The sequence below is a fragment of the Hemitrygon akajei genome, chromosome 5 (genome assembly GCF_048418815.1).
Source record: "Hemitrygon akajei chromosome 5, sHemAka1.3, whole genome shotgun sequence".
In the NCBI taxonomy this organism is placed as follows: domain Eukaryota; kingdom Metazoa; phylum Chordata; class Chondrichthyes; order Myliobatiformes; family Dasyatidae; genus Hemitrygon; species Hemitrygon akajei.
The window spans coordinates 147,624,221-147,648,824 of NC_133128.1; the positions used below are offsets into that span (position 1 = coordinate 147,624,221).

A 24,604-nucleotide genomic window follows, 5' to 3' on the forward strand; every position below is an offset into this window, starting at 1 on the left:
AGGTGACCAGAACTGAGCACAGTACTCCAAGTGGGGTCTGACCAGGGTCCTATAGAGCTGCAACATTACCTCTCGGCTCTTAAACTCTATCCCACAATTGATGAAGGCCAATGCACCGTATGCCTTCTTAACCACAGAGTCAACCTGTGTTGCAGATTTGAGAGTCCTATGGACTCGGACCCCAAGATCCCTCTGATCCTGCCAAGAGTCTTACCATTAATGCTATATTCTGCCATCATATTGGACCTACCAAAATGAACTACCTCACACTTATCTAGGTTGAACTCTATCTGCTATTTCTCAGCCCAGTTTTGCATCCTATCAATGTCCCGTTGTAACCTCTGACAGCCCTCCACACTATCCACAACACCCCCAACCTTTGTGTCATCAGCAAATTTACTAACCCATCCCTCCACTTCCTCATCCAGGTCATTTATAAAAATCACAAAGTGTAGGAGTCCCAGAACAGATCCCTGAGGTACACGACTGGTCACTGACCTCCATACAGAATATAACCCATCTGCAACCGTTCTTTGCTTTCTGTGGGCAAGCCAAATCTGGATCCACAAAGCAACGTCCCCATGGATCCCATGCCTCCTTACTCTCTCAATAAGCCTCTCATGGGGTACCTTATCAAATGCCTTGCTAAAATCCATATACACTACATCTATGGCTCTACCTTCATCAATGTTTTTAGTCACATCTTCAAAAAATTCAATCAGGCTCATAAGGCACAACCTGCCTTTGACAAAACCATGCTGACTATTCCTAATCATATTATGCCTCTCCAAATGTTCATATATCCTGCCTCTCAGGATCTTCTCCATTACTTACCAACCACTGAGGTAAGACTCACTGGCCTATAATTTTCTGGGCTATCCCTACTCACTTTCTTGAATAAGGGAACAACTTTTGCAACCCTCCAATCCACCGGAATCTCTCCTGACCTCATTGATGATGTAAAGGTCATTGTCAGAGGCTCTGCAATCTCCTCCCTTGCTTCCCACAGTAGCCTGGGGTACATTTCATCCAGTCCTGGTAACTTATCCAACTTCATGCTTTCCAAAAGCTCCAGCACATCCCCTTCCTTAACATCTACATTCTCAAGCTTTTTAGTCCACTACAAGTCATCCCTACAATCGCCAAGCCCCTTTTCCGTAGTGAATACCGAAGCAAAGTATTCACTAAATACCTCCGCTATGTCCTCTGGTTCCATACACACTTTTCCACTGTCACACTTGATTGGTCCTATTCTCTCACATCTTATCCTCTTGCTCTTCACATACTTGTAGAATGCCTTGGGGTTTTCCTTAATCCTGTCCGCCAATGCCTTCTCACGGCCCCTTCTGGCTCTCTTAATTTCATTCTTAAGCTCCTTCCTGCTGGCCTTATAATCTTATAGACCCCTATCATTACCTAGTATTTTGAACCTTTCGTAAGCTCTTCTTCTTGACTAGATTTACAACAGCCTTTGTACACCATGGGTCTTGCACCCTACCATCCTTTCCATGCCTCATTGTAACGTACCTACGCAGAACCCTACGCATATATCCCCTGAACATTTGCCACATTTCTTCCATATGTTTCCCTGAGGACATCTGTTTCCAATTTATGCTTCCAAGTTCCTGCCTGATAGCCTCATATTTCCCATTACTCCAATTAAACATTTCCCTGATTTGTCTGTTCCTATCCCTCTCCAATGCTGTGGTAAAGGAGATACAATTGTGATCACTATCTCCAAAATGCTCTCCCACTACGAGACCTGACATCTGACCAGGTTCACTTCCCAATGCCAGATCAAGTACAGCCTCTCCTCTTGTAGACTTATCTACATATTGTGTCAAGAAACCTTCCTGAACAGACCTAACAAACTCTACCCCATCTAAACCCCTCGCTCTAGGGAGATGTCAATCAATATTTGGGAAAATAAAATCATCTCCCACCACAACAATCCTGTTATTATTACTCCTTTCCAGAATCTGTCTCCCCATCTGCTCTTCGATGTCCCTGTTACTATTCTATAAAAAACACCCAGTAGAGTTATTGACCCCTTCCTATTCCTAACTTCCACCCACAGAGACTCCATAGACCACCCCTCCATGACTTCCTCCTTTTCTGCAGCCGTGACACTATCTCTGATCATCACTGCCACGCCCCCACCTCTTTTGCCTCGCTCCCTATCCTCTCTAAAGAATCTAAAGCCTGGCACTTGAAGTAGCCATTCCTGCCCCTGCACCATCCAAGTCTCTATGGTAGCCACAACATCATAGCTCCAAGTGCTGACTCATGCTGTAATCTCATCCGCTTTATTCATGACACTCGATATACAGCAGCATCACTAGCAAGAAACAAACTGCAGACGCTGGGAATCCGAGCAACACACACAAAATGCTGAAGCAACTCAGCATGCCAAGCAGCATCTATGAAAAAAGCACAGTCGATGGTTCGGGGGAAACCAAAATGCTGCCTGGACTGCTGTGTTCTTCCAGCATTTTGTGTGTGTTACATAGCAGAACAGACTAAAACTGTAGCAAACTAGGACAGCCAAGAAGGAGATTATCTAATTATCAATAGTTGGTCTAGTCTACACCACTCTGGCCTTGGTATAACTCCTTGGATTATGTTCATTTTTCTCAGCTTGTGTGTAGTGTAACTGTCATGACATTTGAATGTACTGATTCTAATATTTTATTCTCACCGTTTGTTTGCATTACGAATCACTTTAGCATCAAGCACTACCTCATGATGGTGCCATATTGCTGATTTTCTGTTTACCAAAGCCTTGATGGCGAACTGTGACTGGTTGGACTTACATTCAAGGGAAAAGAAGATGGTCAGCTACTGGCCTGCGATGTGACCAGGACTGGATTGGGAGTGGTTGAACTTTGGGATGGTAAAGGGGTGTCTTGGTTTTTGGACCCATTGCTTATGGGAGTCAGTGGGATTGGGAGCTGGAGACAAGCCATTGATACTGTATTAGGATTACAAGTAGTCCAAGTTCTTGTTGCTCTGAAATAGCATTGTTCCCCTAAAACTGATTGTAAGCAATTCAAAGATTGAGTTCTATTACCCCACTAAGCAAAGTTATTGCTGGCTTTCACAAGCTGTAAATTACCTGTGCTGATGGCAAGTGGTATGGGGATATTCTCAGTGTTTTGCGGGATGCTGAGCAGGTGCAGGTCCAGCTCAGAAAGACCCCAGTGGTTGTCAACCTGAAAACTCAATTTGGGGGAATATGCAATTTGACGCAGTTCACTGGCCTCCACTGCCCCCACACCAATGCTGAATGGCACCACCCCAGCTTGTTTTAGCTCTTCTGAAGGCCGCTTCACATCATCCTGCGACTTTCCAGAGGTGATGAGTAGCAGTATTTGTGAGATGCCCAAGTGCTTTCTTCCCCCACCGGACTTGCTGAAGACGTTCCTCCTGACAAAGTCCAGTGCTGCTCCCGTCTTGAGCTTGCTTCCACCTTTGAGTTGCAGCCTTTTGACTGCAGCCAAGAGGTCCTCTTTAGTTGAGTAGGCATTTAAAGGAAATTCAACTCTTACGTTGTCACTATATTGCACCACTGATACTTGATCTTTGTCCTGTGCAATATTGAAGTTTTGGATTAAGTTGATAATAAGGTCTCGAATTAAATAAAACAATGTTCCCACATGTGAAGAACCATCAATAAGGAAAACAATATCTCGCTTATGGCCTGCAATATGAAAGAAAGAGTAATTATTACCAAAGGCTACCCAGTGATGTCGCTCTTACTTCATAAAACTGCTTGTTCTGTTAGCTCCCAGAAGGCCATGAAGTAAAAATTCTTGTTTTTATGTCCTTTCATTTCTTATTTCTCTCTTTTCCTTCCCAATATAGTATGTAACCGGAAATACAGAGGGTAACTCAATGGGTGGGACATTCAATTGAAAATTACCCTTTATCATTTTCCCTTTGCAGCAAAATTCTGTGGCACCCAACCCCTTCAGCCATCTTCTTCCAAACAGCAAGCTGCTGCTCTGATTTCTCCCTCAGTACTGCCAAGAATAGTATCTCCCTCAATGGAGCAATTGATGCTATTAATGATGGTTGTGGAAGAAAGGGCAGTCTTCATTCTTAATAATACGTACACAACACTGGAAAAACTCAGCAGGTCAGGCAGCATCTGTGAGAAGTTCTTAATAAACTTCATAAATAATGTTGATTCCAAAGAAACCTCTTTCTATTTATTCCACTTTGTTCTATTTATTTCACCATCATTCCCACTGCTGTTTTCTTCCTCCTCATTCATTGTAATCAAAGTAATATTTCTTTATTTTTTTATTCTCCCCTTTCTTATCATTTTCATTCTCCATGTAACATTGTTCCCTATGAGTTTCTGGCACTGAGTCTGGCTCTGTGACTCAGAAGGGAGGGGAGAAGAGGCAAGCTGTGTTGGTAGGGGATTTATGAGTTAGGGGAACAGAAAGGAGTGTTTGTGGACAAGAACAAGATTCCTGGATGGTATGTTGCTTCCTGGGTGACAGGGTCCAGGACATCTCAGATTGAGTCTTCAGCATTCTTAAGCAGGAGTGTGGGCAGCTAAAGGTAATGTTACCAATGACAGGTAGGAAGAGTGACAAGGTTGTGTAAAGTGTGTTCAGGGAGTTAGATGCTAGGTTAAAGACACGGCATCTAGGGTTGTGATCTCAGGATTGCTAGCCATGTCATGTGCTCGCAAGGCCAGAAATGGGAAGACCAGACAGTTATCATGTGGCTAAGGAGTTGGAATAGGAAGGGGGGCGTCAGATTTTTGGATCACTGGGCACTCTTCTAAACAAGGAGGGTTCTGTACAGCAGGGTTGATTTGCACCTGAAGTTGAGAGGGACTGATACCTTAGTTGGAAGGTTTGCTGGTACTACACGATGGGGGGTGGGAGGGGGGGAAAGGGGACTGGGTTTAAACTAGATTTGCAGGAGGATTGGAACTGGAATGCCAGAACAAATAGTGGAGAGGTTGTGGGGACAGATGTTGTTAAGACCTCTGACAAAGTCAGGAATCAAAGGTTGAGCATGGTGCAACTAATATTCTGAGCTGCATAGATTTCAAATCAGGAAGTATTGTAAGAAAGGCAGATGTGTTCAGTGCATGGATCAATATGTGGAATTATGGTATTGTAGCCATTAGTGAGACTTGTTCGCTGGAGGGGCATGACTGGCAGCTCAATATTCTGGGGTTCCGTTGCTTTAGATGCAACAGGCCAGAGGGGATTAAAGGGGATTAGAGGGTGGGGAGGCATTACCAGTCAGGAAAAATGTCATAGCAGTGCTTAGTCATGAATTTACCTAGTGAGGCTTTAAAGGTGAAGCTGAGGAATAAGAAAGGTATGATGACATTAATGGAGCTATATTATAGACCAGTCTGCAGGTTGCAGACTGTTGCAAGAAACATAAGATTGTTATAGTAGGTGATTTTAACTTTCCGCATATGACTGGGACTCCCATACAGTAAAAGGACTAGATAGACTTTGTCAAATGTGTTCAGTAAAGTTTTCATAATGAGTACATAGAAGTCCCAGTGAAGGTGTATGTGACTTCTGATCTGAGGCAGGACAGGTGGCAGAAGTTTGTGCAGGGGAACAGTTTGCATCTAGTGATAATAATGCCATTAGTTTCAAAGATTGGTCTGGTCCGTGGGTTGATATCCTACACTGGAGAAAGGCCAAATTTGATGGTATCAGTATGGATCTAACAAGTGTGGGTTGAGACAGGCTATTTTCTGGCAAAGGTGTACTTGGTAAGTGGGAGGACTTCAAAAGTGAAATTGTGAGAGCACAAAGATTGTATGTGCTTATTGGAATAAAAGGTAAAGATAAGAGGTATAGTGAAAGTTGATTTTCAAGAGATGTTGAGGCCTTCGTTAAGAAAAAAAAGAGGGGCATAGCAAGTATAGGCAAGTAGGAACAAATGAGGTACTTGTAGAGTATAAGAAATGCAAGAGACACAACTCAAGAGGGCTAAAAAAGTCATGAGGCTTTCCCTGCAGACAAGCCTAAGGGCTTCTACAGATATGTTAAGAGCAAAAGGATTGCAAAGGACAAAATTGGTCTTCTGGAAGATCAGAACAATAATCTATATGTGGAGCCAATAGAGATTGGAGAGATCTTAAATGGATTTTTTTTTACACTTGTATTTATTCGGGAGACTTACACATAGTCTATAGAAGTGAGCAGAACAGCAGCGAGGACATGGACCCAATACAGATTACTGAGGAAGAGGTGTTTGCTGTCTTGAGGCAAATTAGGGTGCATAAATCCCCAGTGTCTGATTAGGTGTTCCCCGGACACTGTGGGAGGCAAGTGCAGAAATTGCAGGGGCCCTAGTAGAGGTATTTAAATCATCCTTAATGACAGGTGAGGTATCAGAAGGTTGGAGGTTAGCTAATGTTGTTCTGCTGTTTAAGAAAGGCTCTAAAAATAAACCCGAAAATTATAGGCCAGTGATCCTGACATTACTAGTAGGAAAGTTATTGGAAGGCATTCTCAGGGACTAGATATATGAGTATTTTCATTGGAAGGGATTGATTAGGGATAGTCAGCATGGCTTTGAGCATGCTAGGTCATGTCTAATCAATATTATAGAGCTTTTGGAGGAAGTTTCCAGGGAAGTTGATGAAGGCTAGGCAATGGATGTTGTCTACATGGACGTTTTCAAGGCATTTAACAATTTCCCACATAGGAGGTTGGTCAGGGAGGTTCAGTCACTTGGCATTCAAGATGATGTAATAAATTGGATTAGACATTGTCTTTGTGGGAGAAGCCGGAGAGTGGTGATACGTGGCTGCCTCTCTGACTGGAGGCTTATGACTAGTGAAGAGCTGCAGGGATCAGTGTTGGCTCTGTTGTTGTTTGCATCTATATCAGTGATCTGGATAATAATATGGTTAACTGGATCAGCAAATCTGCAGATAACGCCAAGCTTGGGGACCGGCAAGCCAGAGTATCAGAACTTGCAATTGGATCTGGGCCAGCTGGAAAAATAGGTTGTAAAATGGCAGATGGAATTTAATACAGACAAGCAGGGCTCACTCTACTGAGGTTGGGTGGGACTTCAACTAGAGGTCATGGATTAAGGATGAAAGGTGAAAAGTTTAAGGGGAACATGAGGGGGGAGTTTCTTCACTCAGAGGGTTGTAAGGGAATTGAACGAGTTGCCAGTCCAAGTGGTGTATGCGAGCTCGATTTCAATGTTTAAGAGAAGTTTGGATAGGTGTATTGGTGGCAGGGGTATGGAGGGCTGTGGTTCAGGTACGGGTTGATGGGAGCAGGCAGTTTAAATGATTCAGCACTGGCTTTATCAGCCAAAGGGCCTATTTCCATGTTTGACTTTTCTATAATTCTATGATTCTAAGTTCTTTTCCACTCCTACAGTGCGTTATGTTTTCTGTTTATTGATATGCTTCCTACTTTACTCAGTAGTACTTTCTTGACAAGGTTCTTTCTGTTATGTTTGCATTTTTACTCCTTGGCACTTACATTGAATATTTCTTTCGTACCTTTTAGTTCCCTTGGTTCGGGGTATTTCTGTGCTCAGTTTCTCTCTCAGTGATTCTCAGTGATGTTTCTTTTTCAGTCTCTATGGAAAGCTTGTTGCTATGCTACCACCATTTTCCCAAGTTCCTCACCTGTGTCACCACAGACACACGCCTTTCCATGGAATTTAGTGAGTTACTGAAATGAGTCACTAAACAATTTGCTGCTACTCGGGCTAGACTTTAATTACTCCTTAATGTGGCTATTTCTAATGTGTGAGCCTTAGCTGCGAGTGTTGGCAAGCTATTATACCTTGAAGGATGGTGCAGTATGCTGTCAGATTAATATCAGCTCAAACTGGCAGCATTTCACCTCACTGCACTGCAGGCTCCTTAAGCCAGTGCACTTAGAGTCTGTGTCATGACATCTGAATTGGTTACTTCATACATTTGGTGTGGAAAGGCAGTTGAAAATTAATCAAATATACCTTCCTTAACTCCAGCTGGCATTTTAATGACTTCAATGATGAGGGTCTTCAAGGGCTGAAGCAGCTGATCCTGGATCTCATGAAGTGACTTGAAGTCTTGGACCGCAAACAGCAGTCTGGGAGAGTATGCAATCTCCCGCAGCTCGTGGCCATCTGCATCTGCAGCGCCTACGACAAAGGCAACGATGGCAGCTCTCTTCAATGCATCTGCTGCCTCCCTTACATTGTCTTTTGACTTTCCAGAAATGAGAAGGACCAAGATCTGTGGTACATTGGTGGCTCGCCTGCCCCCAGCGGCCCTGGAGAAGACGTTCTCGATGACATGCTCTATTGCAGCCCCCGTGTTCAGCCCTCTTCCACCTACCGGCCTCACGTTCTCCACTGCAGCCAGAACATCATCTTTGTTCAAGTAGGCATTCAGGGGAAACTCGACTCTTGTCCTGTCACTGTACTGCACCACCGCAACGTGATTCATGTTCTCCCCGATGTTGAGCTGTTCAATGATGCCACGGAGAAACTCTCGGACAAAAGGAAATGAAGCAGCGGTTCCCAATGAGCCATCAATCAAGAACACAATGTCTCGCTCCTGGGTATCAACGTTTTCTACTAAGACAACAGCCATTAGTTTTGCAGTTAAGATACATCCTTAAAAATGCATTGGTGAAATTTGAACTAAATTTCTTTTTGCTTCCTCATCTATACTAAGTTTCAAAGTCACGCTATATGAATACAAATCCCTTTAATCTGCCAGGAAAAAACAAGAGCTGAGGGTGTAGGCTTAGATTGTATTCTTGTATTCCATGCAAAACACCGTAGATCAGCCTCACATTCAATTTGCAATGGGGCATATTTGCACCATTATTTGATTGAATGGGAAAAAAAGCTGTCAGATGAGTAAAAATACTAGCTATATCCATACCTGTCTGAGTTAGAACTCCAGGAACAGAACTGTATAGCAAGGAAATATTTATTCGAGTAACCCTGGTGTCTGTGATATAGATTGCCCCATTTTTCTAACACAGTACGGTTTTTCAATGAACAATGTTCCTTATAATGAAATTTACTTTAACTTTTACATGTAGCTATCAACTATTTCCTCAGCAATCCTTAAAAAGGCATTTAGTACAAGTTTGGATAAAATTATTTATTCTACTATTAATGCTCCAATGATCTTCTTGGTGACCTTTCTTAAATCTGACTCTTCTCTTAATTAATCTGATGTCCTTTGACATTACAATGTCCGTATATTTCTCTGAAGAAGGTGGGCCTATTAAACCAGCCTGCTCTAGTTACCTTTTTCTTCAAGTATTATCTGCTGTGTATTTCTATCACACTTCATCGGGCAAATAAATTCAGAGTGTGGCAAAATTGAATAAGTACTTATCTCTATCACAAGCTGGATGATGGACCTTTGTTCTGCATATTACCAGACTATTCATCCTAACTGAAGCTTGCAAAACCCACCAGCTTAAGCTGAACTTCTCTTTAAAAACTTTCAGAAGTGACAGCCTTACTTCTTACAAACACCATTGTGTGATGTACTCATCTGCTAATTAAACTCTTCTAAAATATTTACCATAATGAAATATAACTCAGTAGGATGGAAGAGCAATTTGTGCCATGAACGGTATTGTAAGGAAGCGTCTATAGGGCTGAACTCCCTTAATTTAGGTGTTTTTGCACGTTGGATGGGGGGGAGTGGGATTGATGGTAGGAGCAGCGGCTGATTGAACTTTTCAAGACAATAAAGGGAGGTGATAAGGCAGATTGAGCAGTGGACAGATCCATGAGCAGCACAGTGGTGCAAACAGTAGAGCTGTTGTCTCACAGCTCCAGGAATCTGGGTTCAAACCTGATCTCCTGTGTGTGAACTTTACACATTCTCCCTGTGACCACCTGAGTTTTCACCAGTGCTCTGGATTCTACCCACGTCCCAACAATGTGCAGGTTTCTAGATTAATTGGCCACTTTATGTGCCTGTTGCTGGTGGAATTTGAGGCTTATTGGAACACGAGGAACATGATGAGGAGGATGATAAGGACATTTACACTACACGCTGCATCCGCAAAGGAAACAGCATTATGAAGGACCCCATGACCCCATACAATCTCTTCTCCCTCCTGCCATCTGGGAAAAGACTCCAAAGCATTCGGGCTCTCACGACCAGACTATGTAACAGTTTCTTCCCCCAAGCTATCAGACTCCTCAATACCCAAAGCCTGGACTGACACTTTGCTCTATTGTCCTGTTTATTATTTATTATAATGCCTGCACTGTTTTTGTGCACTTTATACAGTCCTGTGTAGGTCTGTAGTCTAGTGTAGCTTTCTCTGTGTGTTTTTTTTACGTAGTTCAGTCTAGTTTTTGTACTGTGTCATGTAACACCATGGCCCTGAAAAACATTGTCTCATTTTTACTATGCACTGTACCAACAGTTATGGTCGAAATGACAATAAAAGTGACTTGACTTGACTTGACTTGATAAAATAGTCTAGTATAAAATGGGTACTGAATGTTTGCTGAGGACTCAAAGGCTGAAGAGTCTATTTCCATGCCATATCTTTCCCTGGTTCTACAGATTTATGAGAAGGAGAGCACTTCTGCAGGTTGGACATTCTATTAATAGAGAATATAGTCTAAGAATTAGACCAGGTCTTCAAGCTAAGGGTGGAAGAGGTTTGAAAACTTCATTTTCGAATGGCAAATGGTATGCTAATGTTGGTATTATTGCTAATTAACAAATTTTAAACAAAGGAGGTGAACAAGGAGTAGGTCATAATTACCCATAATCCTATTGAATACTGGATAAGGGTTGAAGGATTGATGGCTTTCTCTTGTATGTGTTCCCAAGTATTCAGAGAATAGAAATCACAGGTGCCTCAGTGGTTCCTATTAATTTAGCATTAAGATTAAAATTAGCTTTATTTGTCACGTACTGTACATTGAAGTATACAGTGAAATGCATCATTTGTATCAAATCAAATCAGCAAGAATCGTGCTGGGCACTGTGTTTCACCATGTGTGGAAGTGTCACCATGTTTCCAGTGCCAATATATCGTGCCTACAACTCACTAGCCCTAAATGTACATCATTTTGGACTGTGGGAGGAAACTGGAGCACCCAGAGGAAACCCAAGAGGTCGCAGTATATAGAACATATAAAGTCCTTACAGACGGTGTCAGGAATCAAACCCCAATCTTACAACAGGCATTGTAAAGCACTGTGATAACTGTTACACTACTGTGCTGTCAGGTTTCACAAGATATTTTGTCAAATTACAAAGAATAAAATTCAGATACCATTGGGAGTCTTTACTGTTGGCGTTTCAGAAATTATCCTCACACCGGATAGAGTTGATAATGGCAACAGCACATCCTGCTTAATCTCTGGAAGTGATTTAAACTCCTTCACGTTAAAAACCAAACCGGGTTCTACAGCAGCCTCTTGTAGCTGCTGTCTTACTGCATTCTTAGCTCCGATGGCTAAAGTCATCACACCAGCTCGTAGCAGGGCATCTGAAGGTGCTTTGACATCATCCCTTGACCGTCCGCCTGTAATAATAATCAAAAACTGTGGAACACCTTCTTCTTTTCTGCTTCCTGCATATTTGGTGAAGAAATACTTATGAACGTAATCCAAGGCTGCTCCAGTCTTGACCTCTTTGCCACCTCTCAGTGTGAGTCTCTTTACATTAGCAATGAGTTCATCTTTTGATGAGAAGGTGTTTAGATAAAACTCGGGCGTTGCAGCATCACTGTACTGTACGAGGCCTACTTGCACTTTGTCACTTCCAATATCCAGGGACTCAATTATACTTATGATAAAGTTGCAGATGGCTTTTAAATTTCTGTTTCCCACATGAAATGATCCATCAATTAAGAAAACAATATCTTTCTTGGCTGCTTCGGTTACAACTAAAAAGAGAATTGCACATGAATAATGCTGTAAATTCAGAGCATGATTTACTTGAACAAAGAAGCAGTAAAGTTATGCTAATTTCTCAGAGATAAGTCATTAAAGCATCAACACCTGTATTAAACTGATAAAAGGAGACACTAAGCAACAGAGTTAAGTTGGCATGTTGCAACTATACAAAATGTTGGTTACACTTCATTAGACTTTCGGGCACAGTCCAAGTCACCATACACAGGAAGGATGTGGTAGCAGTAGAGAGATTGTAGATGAGATGTAGTTATAAACATGAGTTAGGTTAAATTGGATATATTTTCACTGGGACATAGAAGACTGAGAGGAGTTTACAAAACTTTGAGGGGCAGAGATGTGTAGTCAGAAATTTTTGTCATATGAGGCAATCGAGAACTTTGGGGCACAGGTTTAAGATGGGAGAGGATAAATTTAAAGGATATGAGGGGTAAGTTTTTCATTCGGGGACAGTGACTATCTTGAAGGAGCTGCCAAAGCAGGTAGAGGAGGAACATACAGTTACAATGTTTAAAATGCATTTGGACAAGTACTTATATGGGAAGAGGAGAGGGATGTGGGCTTAATGCAAGCAAGTGGGATTAGAATCGAAAGGCACAGCAGCCAGCATTATCAGGTGGGACAAAAGGCCCCATTGTATGGTGTGTGTTTCTACAATCCTATAAATTCGACACATTTCAGAGGCTCAACTTTCAGCAGTGCAAGCATTTGACCAGTTCTGGCAAATTCAGAGTAAATTAGTTTGGGGAAGTGTTACTCTGTCATTCAACCGAGACTCGTTCTGCTCCAGCACTGGACAACTTTGTATTCTACAGCTCTGCTTCCAGTGAGTCCAGATTGCTGCTGCACATCCCAGGAAAATGGGCAGCTCATTTTGCCAACAGCCTCTTTGAAATAGCCCATATCAACGGGTTTGCAGTAGAATTGTAGAAAAGAAAAAAAACAATGACAGATGTAACAAATGGGTTCACTGAAGTGGGATTGGCCAGTGAAAATAAACAATCTTTCTCTGCTTCTTAATTGTCTTTTAACTGCCAAGATCACAGGTCAGGTCATGTTGCATTTGACTAAAGCCTTGTCCTTGCCCCCCCTCCCCAATATAATCAGATAACCTCATTAATCTTTTTGTAGACCCATAGGTTCTACTGAGCTAAAGGGCTCACAATATGAAGCGTAGAGAGAAACATGTGGCTATTAGATCTTAGCTAGTGAATCCTGATTCTGACTCATAAGAGTCAAAAAGTTGTAGAGCTCAGAAACTCCCCCATCAGCACACGACAGCTATGCAGCCATATCTGCCCATCTACACTTACGCTATTGTTCCACATGACATCATACCTTCCTGTGCCTTGCCTAATTTGGTGTCTAAATGTCTCTTAGACACAATAATTGTATCTGACTCCATCACCTCCTCTGCAGAAAATTCCAAACACTTCCTGAGGAAAAAACATTTTTCTCAAGTCCCCGTTAAAATTCTTTCCTCTCACGCCCTTCCATGGGGAAATGATTTTGATTATCTACTCTATATGGGTTTCTTATAGCTTTATATACTTCTTGCTTATCAGGTTATCCTTAGGCCCCATCATTTCAGGGAAGACGAGCCCACCCTATCCAAATTCCTCCCCATAACTAAAGTCCTACAATCCAGGCAACATCCTGTTGAATCTCCTCTGAACTCTCCTCAACGCATCCATATCGGCATGGTCACGTATCAATTAGTATAATGTCATTACAGCACCAGTGACCAGAGTTCAATCTCACACTGTCTGTAAGTGTTGGTGTGCTCTCCCCGTGACTGCATGAGCTGCCTCTGGGTGCTCCAGTTTCCTACCTCTTTCCAAAGATGTACGGGTTCGTATTTTAATTGGTCACGTGAGTGTAATTTACAGTGCCAGCCCATTGGGCCAAAAGGGCCTGTTACTCTAAACTTAACCTATAGTAAATAAGTATCCTTTTAATTCATCTTTTGTTCATATTTACTTATTTGTAGTAAATTATAGGCACTAATTTTTGTCTTGCTCTCTACAACTGCCAGGAAACAACAAATTTCACAACATATACCAATAGTAACAAATCTGTTTCTAACTCTGATTCTATAATGTGGCAACCAAACTGTACATAATACTCCAAGTGCAATTTTTTGTAAAGTTGCAACATTCTGCCTCAACTTTTATATTCTATGCTCAATTTATGAAGGCAAGCATGCCTTTTGCCTTCTTTATCACACTGCCCACCTGTTTCATCTCTTTCATGAAACTTTGACATCTTTTACAGTTTGTGTTGCCAAAGTCTACATCACTACCTCTAAATATCCTTAAGATTCAAAGGAATTTAAAAATAGTTGAGATACATTTAAATAACTTAAAATAAAACAAATCATTTACCTTTACTTACCTTTTCTATCCAGACGGTGAACACTATTCAAACTGTGGTAAGGGGCCAGATACAAAGTGTATCCAGCCCCTCAGTACAATATAACTGAACTCTGATCTGGACTTGGGGGTTGAGCTCAGTAGCAGAATAAGGTGGTCATTATCACTGGAGGGGCAAATATCAGGGGTGCAGAGTTGGGTGCAATGCTGTTAATTCTAAGAAAGAGGAGTAAAGTTTCTCCTTGTGCCTGCTCCACATTTTGAATGTCATTGGGGCAGGTCAGACCTTGTGCTCAGTCCCACTTTCCTGTCCCAGATTCAGCCATCCTCCCATATGAACTAAAAATCTACCTTGGTGTTATAGTATTCAGCCTTCCACAGTTCTCTGGGATGGAGAATTCCAAAGTTTCACCAGCCTCTGAGGAAAAAAAAAATCCTCATCTCATATGGTGACGTCTTATTCTAAAATTCTCTCTTAATTCCAGGTCTTCCTACAAAGAGAAACATTTACCTCACTACCCCTTCTCAGAATCTCACATTTGTAAGGTCACCTTTCATTCCTCTGATGAGTATAATAGGCACAGACCCTTCAGTTTTCACCCCCTAAAAGGTGCTAGGAAGCATGATAAAGATGTATAAGATTTTGAGAGGCATTGATCGTGTGGATAGCCGGAAGCTTTTTCCCAGGGCTGAAATGGTTAACACGAGGGGGCATCATTTTAAGGTACTTGGAAGTAGATATGGGGGGTGATGGCATAGGTAAATTTTTCACACAGAGAGTGGTGGGCATGTGAAATGCACTGCCAAAGAAGGTGGTAGTGGCAGATTCAAGACGGTCTTTTAAGAGACTCTTAGGTAGGTACATGGACCTTAGAAAACCAGAGGGCTATGCAGTAGGGAAATTCTAGGCAGCTTCCAGAGTAGGTTACATGGATGGCAAAGCATTGTGGGATGAAGGGCCTGTTATTGTGTATAGTTCTGGTCACCTGACTATAGGAAGGATATCAGTAAGATTGAAAGAGTGCAGAGAAGATTTACTAGGATGTTGCCGGGCCTTCAAGAGTTGAGTTACAGGGAAAGATTGAACAAGTTAGGACTTTATTCCTTGGAGTGTAGAAGAATGAGGGGGGATTTGATAGAGGTTTACAAAATTATGAGGGTTATAGACAGAGTAAGTGCGAGTAGGCTCTTTCCACTCAGATTAGGAGAGATAAATACAAGAGGACATTGCTTTAGGGTGAAAGAGGAAAGGTTTAGGGGGAACATTAGGGGATCTCCTTCACTCAGAGTGGTGGGAGTGTGGATGAGCTGCCATCTGACGTGGTAAATGCGGGCTCACTCTTAAGTTTTAAGAATAAATTAGATAGATACATGGATGGGAGAGGTCGGGACAGTTATGAACTGGGTGCAGGTCAATGGGACTAGCGGAATAAAGTTTTGGCATAGACTAGAAGGGCCAAAGGGCCTGTTTTCTGTGCTGTAGTGTTCTATGGTTCTATGGTTCTAATGTGCTATAGATTTCTATGTTCTATGTTCTATTCCGGGATCAACCTGCTGAACCCTTCTGATTGTCTGTAATGTATACCGCCTTTAATTAGGACATCAAAAGATACACAGTGCTTCAGGTGTGGTTTCACCAATGTCCTGTTGAGTTGTAGCAAATTCTCCAAACATTTACGGTTTTTCTCCGGGTCTGTCTGCTAAAGAAAAGCACAGTCCCTGTCCACAACCAGAAGGCAGAAACTAATGGTTTCCCTCCAGTTTGACATGGCTTTTATTCCATTCATAGAGTTTCTCACCTATTTTTCTGGAATACAATTATTTTCCATGGGAGAATGCAGCATTATAAAATAGCATCTGTAACAAAGAAGGAGAGCCATTCCCAACAATTAGAACTGGAGCAGAAAGCAATTCCTGGATTCACAAACACAGGAAGATCTGTAGATTCTAGAAGTCCAAAGCAACACACACAAAATGCTAAGGAAATTAGCAGGCCAGGCAGCATCTATGGAAAAGAGTAAGCAGTTGACATTTCAGGCCAAGGCCCTTCATCAGGACTGGAAAGGAAGGAAAGAAGTCAGAACAAGAAGGTGAGGTGGAGGAAGAAGTACAAGGTGGCAGGTGAAATGTGAAACCTGGAGGGGATGAGGGGGTAAAGTAAAGAGCCGGGAAGTTGGTGAAAGATATAAAGGGCTGAAGAAGGAAGAATCTGATAGGAGAGGACAGAAGACCATGGAAGAAAGAAGAAAGGGAAGGGAGAGGAGAACCAGAGGGAAGTGATGGGCAGGTAAGGAGATAAGTTGAGAGAAGGAAACGGAAACAGGGAATGGTGGTGGGGGGGGGGGGGGCAAGTACCAGAAGTTCAAAAATTCGATGTTCATTCCATCAGGTTGGAGGTTACCCAGATGGAATAAAAGGTGTTGCTTTTCCAACCTGAGTGTGGCCTCATCATGGAGTGATAATATCAGAGGAAGTCATGGACTGACATGCCGAAATAGGAATGGGAAGTGAAATTGAAATGGGTGGTAACCGGGAGATTATGCTTATTATGTCAAATTCATCTGTGCCATTCATTTTTGGCTGTTTCTGACCATACATCTACATTGTGGATAGATGCCTGTAGCAGTTAGAGGGAGCTGAACAGCTCTTTACCAGAAACAATGACCCTATTAAGACACAACACATTGATCATTTTTACACAATTACAATAGGATGAATATTACCAAGAATTTTTGCAAAAGTTACGGTCAAAAGAGGCTTATTGGCTTTCACCTTAACCCCTAGGCTAAATGGCTATATCGCTGTAACTAAAACAAAAAATGATGAAAATGCTCAATGGGTCAGGAAACAGCTTTGATAAACAAAAAGAATTAATATTTCAAGTTGCTTATTACTTGCAGAAGACTTTAGTTGCAATTATCATTTTACAGAATATTAGTAGAGTGTTCAGAAAAGAGATTACTTAGAGTTATGATACTTCTATTTACTTAATTAAGTGTAAGGGAGTTTAACTAAAGCACAGCAGTTCAAAGATCATTTACCTTTGGTGGTTGGAGATATCGGCAGGACAGAGGTTTGTGTCACACTATTTAGAGTTGACGAGGGGAAAAGTGCATCCCACTCTATTGCTTGTAGGGAACGTAAATCTTTCATATCAAAAACCAAGCTGGGGTCCAACGTAACCTCTTGAAGCTGTTGCCTTATGGCATTCTCAAATCCAATGGCCAGAGTTTTAATGCCAGCTTGTGAAAGTGTTTCAGAGGCTTCCTTTACATCATCTCTTGATTTTCCACCAGTAATGAGAACCAGAAATTGGGGAACACCCTCTTCCTGTCTGCTTCCTGAATATTTAGTAAAGAGATACTTTAGAACATATTTCAAGGCTTCTCCAGTCTTGAGAACAGTTCCACCTCTCAGTGAGAGTTTTCTTACATGAGAGATTATTTCATCTTTTGATGAGTAGGTGTTTAAAAAGAACTCAGAGTCTGACAGATCACTGTACTGTACTAGACCTACTTGTACAGCATCACTTCCAATGTCAAAGGCACCAACTGTTTTTATGATGAAGTTCTGGATAGCAGGTAAATTTCTTCTTCCACTTTTGTATGATCCATCAATAAGGAACACAATGTCTTTCTTGTCCACTACTAACCAAATAAAATACACAGTTACTACAATATAATATCAGCAACATCTGAGATATTAAATATAGGCATGCTTTCTTTTTAATTTGAAAGTAATCTGTTTCTTAAGCTTTGAAAATAACTCTTCTTTGAAAGCTTAAAACACAAGCCACATGGACTTGCTGTTTTTATAGCTATGTTCATTGCCAATAAAGACAGTTGTGGTATGACTTGAAATGCATTGGTATTTGGGCATCACCTGCTAATGTCATGAACTTTGTATTCAGCAATCACTCAGCACTTGGGCCAAACAGGTGGCTGATTCCAACCAGGAAGAACTTTTCAAGTGTTGCCCTGTATGAATCTGAACAGGCAGACAGCTTAATTAGGCATGTCCTGATAAGTAGTATTAACATGCCAACAATTGACAGCCAATACTAACGACAACAAGGGGGAATCAAACCAAGTACCCTTGGCATTCAGAGGCACTATTAGCATAAGAAACTAAAAGGTCAATCTCTATGGAACATATACAGTATGTTCATTGGCAACAATTAGGACCTAACAATTTATTAATAACTTTAAAATGCAGCTGTTATAAGATTTTGTTATAATGAAACATAATGGGAAATCAAAGCAAATTCAAATAATCCCTGACCGCATTTCTTTTCATTAAATACTGCTTTATTTCAGCAAATCTGGGAAAAGAACTATTATATAATGTTCTGGAACACGTTTAATGAATTAAAGAGATTCAGTAGTTTGCAAAGGAGAGATACCTTTTTTAGATGGTTCAGTCGGTTGTTCATAAATAACAGTTACACCAGCCAGAGTCGAGAGTGGTGTCAGCACTTGTTCTTTTATCTTCGGGAGAGATTGGAATTGTTCGACATTGAAGACTAAGCTGGGGTCAATTGCAATTTCGTTTATCTGTGCAGGATCTGCGTTATTTACTCCAATGGCCAGAGTCATTACAGCAGCTCGCTTAAGGGTCTCTGCAGGAGGCTTTACATCATCCAGAGATTTTTCTCCGGTGATGGTGACCAAAAGCTGGGGAACTCCGTCCTCTTTTCTACTTCCAGTTGCTCTGGTAAAGTGGTTTTTGAAAACGTAGTCCAGTGCTTTGCCAGTGTTGACTTCCGAACCGCCTTTCATTCTGAGTCTCTTTATTGCGGCTTGCAAATCAGATTTTCTTGAGTGGGTATTCAAGTAAAATTCAGTCCGTGCATCGACACTGTATTGCACCAGTCCTACTTGCACAGAGTCCGGTCCAATTACAAATTTGCTGACTATATTTGAAATAAACTTGGTGATTTCCAAAAAGTTAGCATTTCCCACAACGGAGCTACCATCAATCAGGAATATTATGTCTCTCTTGCTGACTTGGGCTGCAAAGTAACATTGGGTTAGATGAATAATGGAAACTTTTGCATCATATAATTACTTTAATCCTAAAGAATAAATTTTGATCTTGTACTGGAACACTGATGAAGCAGTTTAAAAGATTTCTCTCTATATTGTGTTGTGGTTGGTCTGGAGTTGTTGTTGTTTTTTCTTGTGTTGTGGGGCTTGGGGAGGATACTAAGCTTACTTGTCTTTAATTTAGGTGCTTTTTTGTTAATTATCTTCCTTTGTAGCATATTGTTATTGTATGCTTAATTTTGCACTGTATTAATGTTCCTCATTGGGATTTGGGGTTTTTAATTTGTAAAATGTTTTGAAAAACTAATAAAAAAACTAATTAAAAAAAAAGATTTATTTATTCTACCAAAGATTGTTAGAACATTGAATTCTTGCAAACGTTAGCACAAAATAATTCTTGTAATAACAAATAACCATTTATATAGTTGTGTGCTTGTAATATACAGGATCACAGCCTTGTGAGCAAATATCTGAAGGTTGAGACCATGTCAGCAGAGATGTGCCAGCTAGCTCATGGATGGATTATTATTGCTGAGCAATATCAATTTTAAAATGAATCTGAACAATAATAACTACAATATATTTTATTTTAGTTTTCCAATTTATATTCAGTGCTTCAGAAGAGTGTGGTATTTACTGATTGAATAAGCAAAAATGTACAAATTTCAGTGACGCTTGCCAATGATATAGGTAATCGAATGATTTCAACAAGATTTTACTGTAGACAATCACCATTAATCAGTTTCTGTCCCTGTTAACTAACTAACAAATGGGAACTGAATTCAGCAGGACTTTCGATGTTTTTAAGACTTGGAAGGGAAAATTGTGAAGGTGTTTATGCGGGAGGGTAGTGCAAGGCTTATCTGCCATCAATTTTCAGTCAGCTAAAAATCTTGCTACTGAAGTAACTTAGAACACTTCCAAATAAACTTATTTCTTTTTGATAAGCAGGTTGAGTGCAAAATGACAGGAGGCATTACATCTAAGGGAAAATACTGGGATTACTGCTAATCTGCAAAACAGTGGCACACAAAAGTTTGGGCTCCCCAGTCATAATTTCTGTTACTAAAGCGAATAGCTAAGCGAGTAAAAGATGACCTGATTTCCAAAAGACGTGAAGTTAAAGATGACACATTTCTTTAATATTTTAAGCAAGATTACTTTTTCATTTTCATCTTTTACAGTTTCAAAATAACAAAAAAGGAAAAGAGCCTGAAGCAAAAGTTTGGGCACCCTGCATGGTCAGTACTTAATAACACCCCCTCTGGCAAGTATCACAGCTTATAAACGCTTTCTGCAGCCAGCTAAGAGTCTTTCAATTCTTGTTTGGGGGATTTTCGCCAAACTTCCTTGCAAAAGGCTTCTAGTTCTGTGAGATATTTGGGCCGTCTTGCATGCACTGCTCTTTTGAGTCTACCCACAGATTTTCGATGATGTTTAGGTCGGGGGACTATGAGGGCCAAGGCAAAACCTTCAGCTTATGCATCTTGAGGTAGTCCATTGTGGACTTCGAGGTGTGTTTTGGGTCATTATCCTGATGTAGAAGCCATCCTCTTTTCATCTTCAGCTTTTTTACAGGTGGTGTGACGTTTGCTTCCAGAATTTGCTGGTATTTAATTGAATTCATTCTTCCCTCTACCAGTGAAATATTCCTCGTGCCACTGGTTGCAACACTAGCCAAATCATGATCAATCCACCCCCGTGCTTAACACTTGGAGAGGTGTCCTTTTCATGAAATTCTGCACCCTTTTTTCTCCTAACTTTCTTTTGCTCATTGCGGCTAAAAAGTTCTATTTTAACTTCATCACTCCACGGGACTTGTTTCCAAAATGCATTAGACTTGTTTAGATGTTCCTTTGCAAAGTTCTGATGCTGAATTTTGTGGTGAGGATGCAGGAAATGTTTTCTTCTGATGACTCTTCCATGAAGGTCATATTTGTGCAGGTGTCGCTGCACAGTAGAACAATGCACCACCACTCCAGAGTCTGCTAAATCTTCCTGAAGGTCTTTTACAGTCAAACGGGGGTTTTGATTTGCCTTTCTAGCAATCCTACGAGCAGTTCTCTCAGAAAGTTTTCTTGGTATTCCAGACCTCAACTTGATCTCCACCATTCCTGGTAACTGCCATTTCTTAATTACATTGTGAACTGAGGAAATGGCTACCTGAAAAAGTTTTGCTATCTTCTTATAGCCTTCTCTTGGTTTGTGGGCATCATTTATTTTAATTTTCAGAGTACTAGGCAGCTGCTTAGAGGAGTCCATGGCTGCTGATTGTTGGGACAAGGTTTGAGGAGTCGGGTATTTATAAAGCTTTGAAATTTGCATCACTTGGCCTTTCCTAATGATGACTGTGAAAAAGCCATAGCCCTAACAAGCTAATTAGGGTCTGAGACCTTGGTAAAAGTTATCTGAGAGCTCAAATCTCTTGGGGTGCCCAAACATTTGCATGGTGCTCTTTCCTTTTTTTCACTCTAAAATTGTACAAAACAAAAATAATATACTAATCTTGCTTAAAATGTTGAAAAGAATGTTTCATCTTTAACTTCATGACATTTGGAGATCAGTTCATCTTCTACTCACTTAACTATTCACAGTAACAGAAATTTTGACCAGGGGTGCCCAAGCTTTCGCATACCATTGTATATGGTCATATATAAGCTGAAAAAGGGCAGATGCTAAGAGAAAGGGAAACAAGAGCTATTGTTTCAATCCATGACTAATATGGAAACTAACTTTTTTCTCTCTCTTCAGACGCTGCCTAATGTGGTGAGCATTCATAATGTGTTCTGCACGTATTGATAGATTCCAATTCATGGAGCGAAGTGATAATGGCACTGAACAGTGACTCCTTCGCTTGCATCTTCGGAAACAGTTCTATTTCTATCTTTGATATCTCTTTTTTTTCCTTTTCAAGGTTCTTTTGAAGACCCTGACCTGGAGTTACACTCCGACTTCGGTTCTTTGCAGGAATGGGACCCGCTCTCAGGGCCTTTTGATATCCCAAGGATTAGCTGCCATGGGCAGTATGTCCAGAGACCTGAGCTCTCTGGGTGCAGAGCTCAGAAAAAGTGACACAACACACTTCTAACATCATAAATCAGAGAGTTGTTTGTTACGTCTCCCCTCTCACTGTGAAATGGGGACACCTCTTTTTCCTTTATTAGGGAGAGAGAGCGTGAGAGAGCCTATGGTATGTTGAATTACCGGATGAACAAATAGTCTTTGGGGTACTGCAAGTCTGTGTCTTTATTGATGCTTTGCTGAACACTTGAGTGCCCGGTGGAGGGTGCCGATGCTTTTTTGTTGGTGGGGGAGGGAGGGATCATTGCCTTGTTGCTGTTTGTGTGTGGGAGGAGGGATCTGGGGGAGGCTTTGGGGTTCTAACATTTAATTTTCATTCATTCTTTGGGGCAGTCTGTTTTCATGGGCATTTGCGAAGAAGAAGAATTTCAAGATGTATATTGTATACATTTCTCCGATATTAAATGTACCTATTGAAGTATTTGCTGCTAAAATCATTCAAAACCTGAAGCAGCTATTGAGAAAGGTAGAACAAATTAATTAAAATATACACAAACAGATTTGGAATCTCATTTTCATTTTTAACTTTATTCTTCAGATTTCTTAAAGTTCTGGGAAGGCAAATGCAGATTTTCTATTTGATGAGCTACTTAGCCTTGAACAGGTCGCTATCTCTCCAAACTGAAATCTTGTGTACAAACAAAGCAGCTTTAGTAGAAAGAAAGTCATCTAGTTTGTCGAAAATATTTGTCTTACATCTGCAAACAATAAAAATAATGCTTAGAAGTATTGGAAGTTGCCCACCTTCTACCTTAGATTCTTGCACCTGGATCACCAGTTGTTTTTTGGCCACCAGTGAGAACAGAGGCATTAGTTGTTGCCGTGCTGAATCCAGTTGTTGGTATTCAGGAATGAGCACAGTAAATGAAGGATCAGTGGCTATCGTCTTAGCTTCAGCTGCATCAGCAAGTTTCACACCAATAACAAATGTAAAGGTGCCCTGCTTTTTTACTGAAAACACTCCACTCCGGACATCATCGCTGGACGGTCTTGAAGTTAGAAGGATCATTACCTGAGGTACCTCCTGTGCTGCCCTGCTCCCAGATAATGGAGTAAAGTGATAGTCGATCAGAAACTGGAGAGCCAGTCCAGTGTTAGCTTCACCTCCACCTTTCGGCTGAAGATAGTTTAAGGCTTCGAGCACTTCTGTTTTTGTGTTATACGTGTTCAAATAGAACTCGGTACTCGGGGTGTTGCTATACTGTACCACAGCAATCTGGATGCCATTGGGGCCAATATTAAGATCTTTAATGCAATTTTCAATGAATGATTGTATGAACTGAAATTCAGCTTGTATCACATTATTTGATCCATCAATTAGGAAGATTAGGTCAGCTGATTCTTGTGCTTTCAAGAGAAAAATAAGATGAACATGTTAAGACAGTACTTCAAAACACTTTTACATTTATGCAGTGCCATTCATGTTCTCAGGTTAACTAAAAAGAGCAAAATTGAATACAATGAAGTTTATAAAACCACTCAATGTATGAAGTCTAGGAAAATAACAGGGGAATTCACCAGGTGTTATTTTGCAACCTGAGGAAAAGATATTACTAAACTGAGACTGAACAAGCAGACAGCAGTCAAAATGTCAAAAATACGTATGGCTATTAAGAGGGCTGAAGAATGAAGTCATCAGGATTTCACTTGCATTCAAACCTGAAGAAAGAATAATTTTGTGCCAATTGCAGATAGAGGGAGAAACTGTAGAATAGCAAGTTTGAGGCGGAAAGGAAAATAAATTCTGTGGACCAGTCATGTGTGCATTGCTGATAAAAACAGAGAGAGAGAGAGCCAAGAGCAACTGGAATATAACAATTCCTGATGATAGGGGCAAGCCAGATACTCGTTTTTTTTGGTAGCTCATTCAGTAAGTAGTGCATTGCCCTAACATGGGAGAAATATTCAAGTCTTGAAGGGAATAAATTAGAAAGATTTTGAAAATAAAAAGACTGTGATCAATTTGTACAAGAAAATGTTCAAACTGGCGAGATAACATGGAGTTTCTTTTATTCCTAAGATTCTGTTCAAACTACTTTTAAAGAATATCAACGTGTCACCATCACATATAATAACAATGAAATCTTAATCAAATCAGGTGGCCATCTAGTGTTAAGGTGGAAAAATGCAAGTTCTGTCAAAAATTACTTAATGTCAGAGACATAGAGCAAGGCAGAATAG

General features: G+C 40.9%; 1 protein-coding gene across 3 annotated transcripts in view; it reads right to left on the minus strand.

Annotated features, from left to right (window-relative positions):
• The window catches only part of LOC140728286 (collagen alpha-3(VI) chain-like), a 64,025-nt gene that overhangs the window by 11,716 nt on the left and 27,705 nt on the right, over positions 1-24,604 (minus strand). The window contains exons 3-8 of one of the 3 annotated variants that reach the window (XM_073046789.1): positions 23,168-23,770; positions 18,700-19,308; positions 17,339-17,941; positions 11,283-11,897; positions 7,984-8,589; positions 3,116-3,700 (exon numbers count right to left, since the gene is read on the minus strand). In XM_073046789.1, coding sequence (XP_072902890.1) covers positions 3,116-3,700; positions 7,984-8,589; positions 11,283-11,897; positions 17,339-17,941; positions 18,700-19,308; positions 23,168-23,770 — 3,621 coding nt within the window. Of the gene's footprint in view, positions 1-3,115; positions 3,701-7,983; positions 8,590-11,282; positions 11,898-17,338; positions 17,945-18,699; positions 19,309-23,167; positions 23,771-24,604 lie in introns of all 3 variants that reach the window. The other 2 variants (XM_073046788.1, XM_073046787.1) reach the window with 2 other exon arrangements.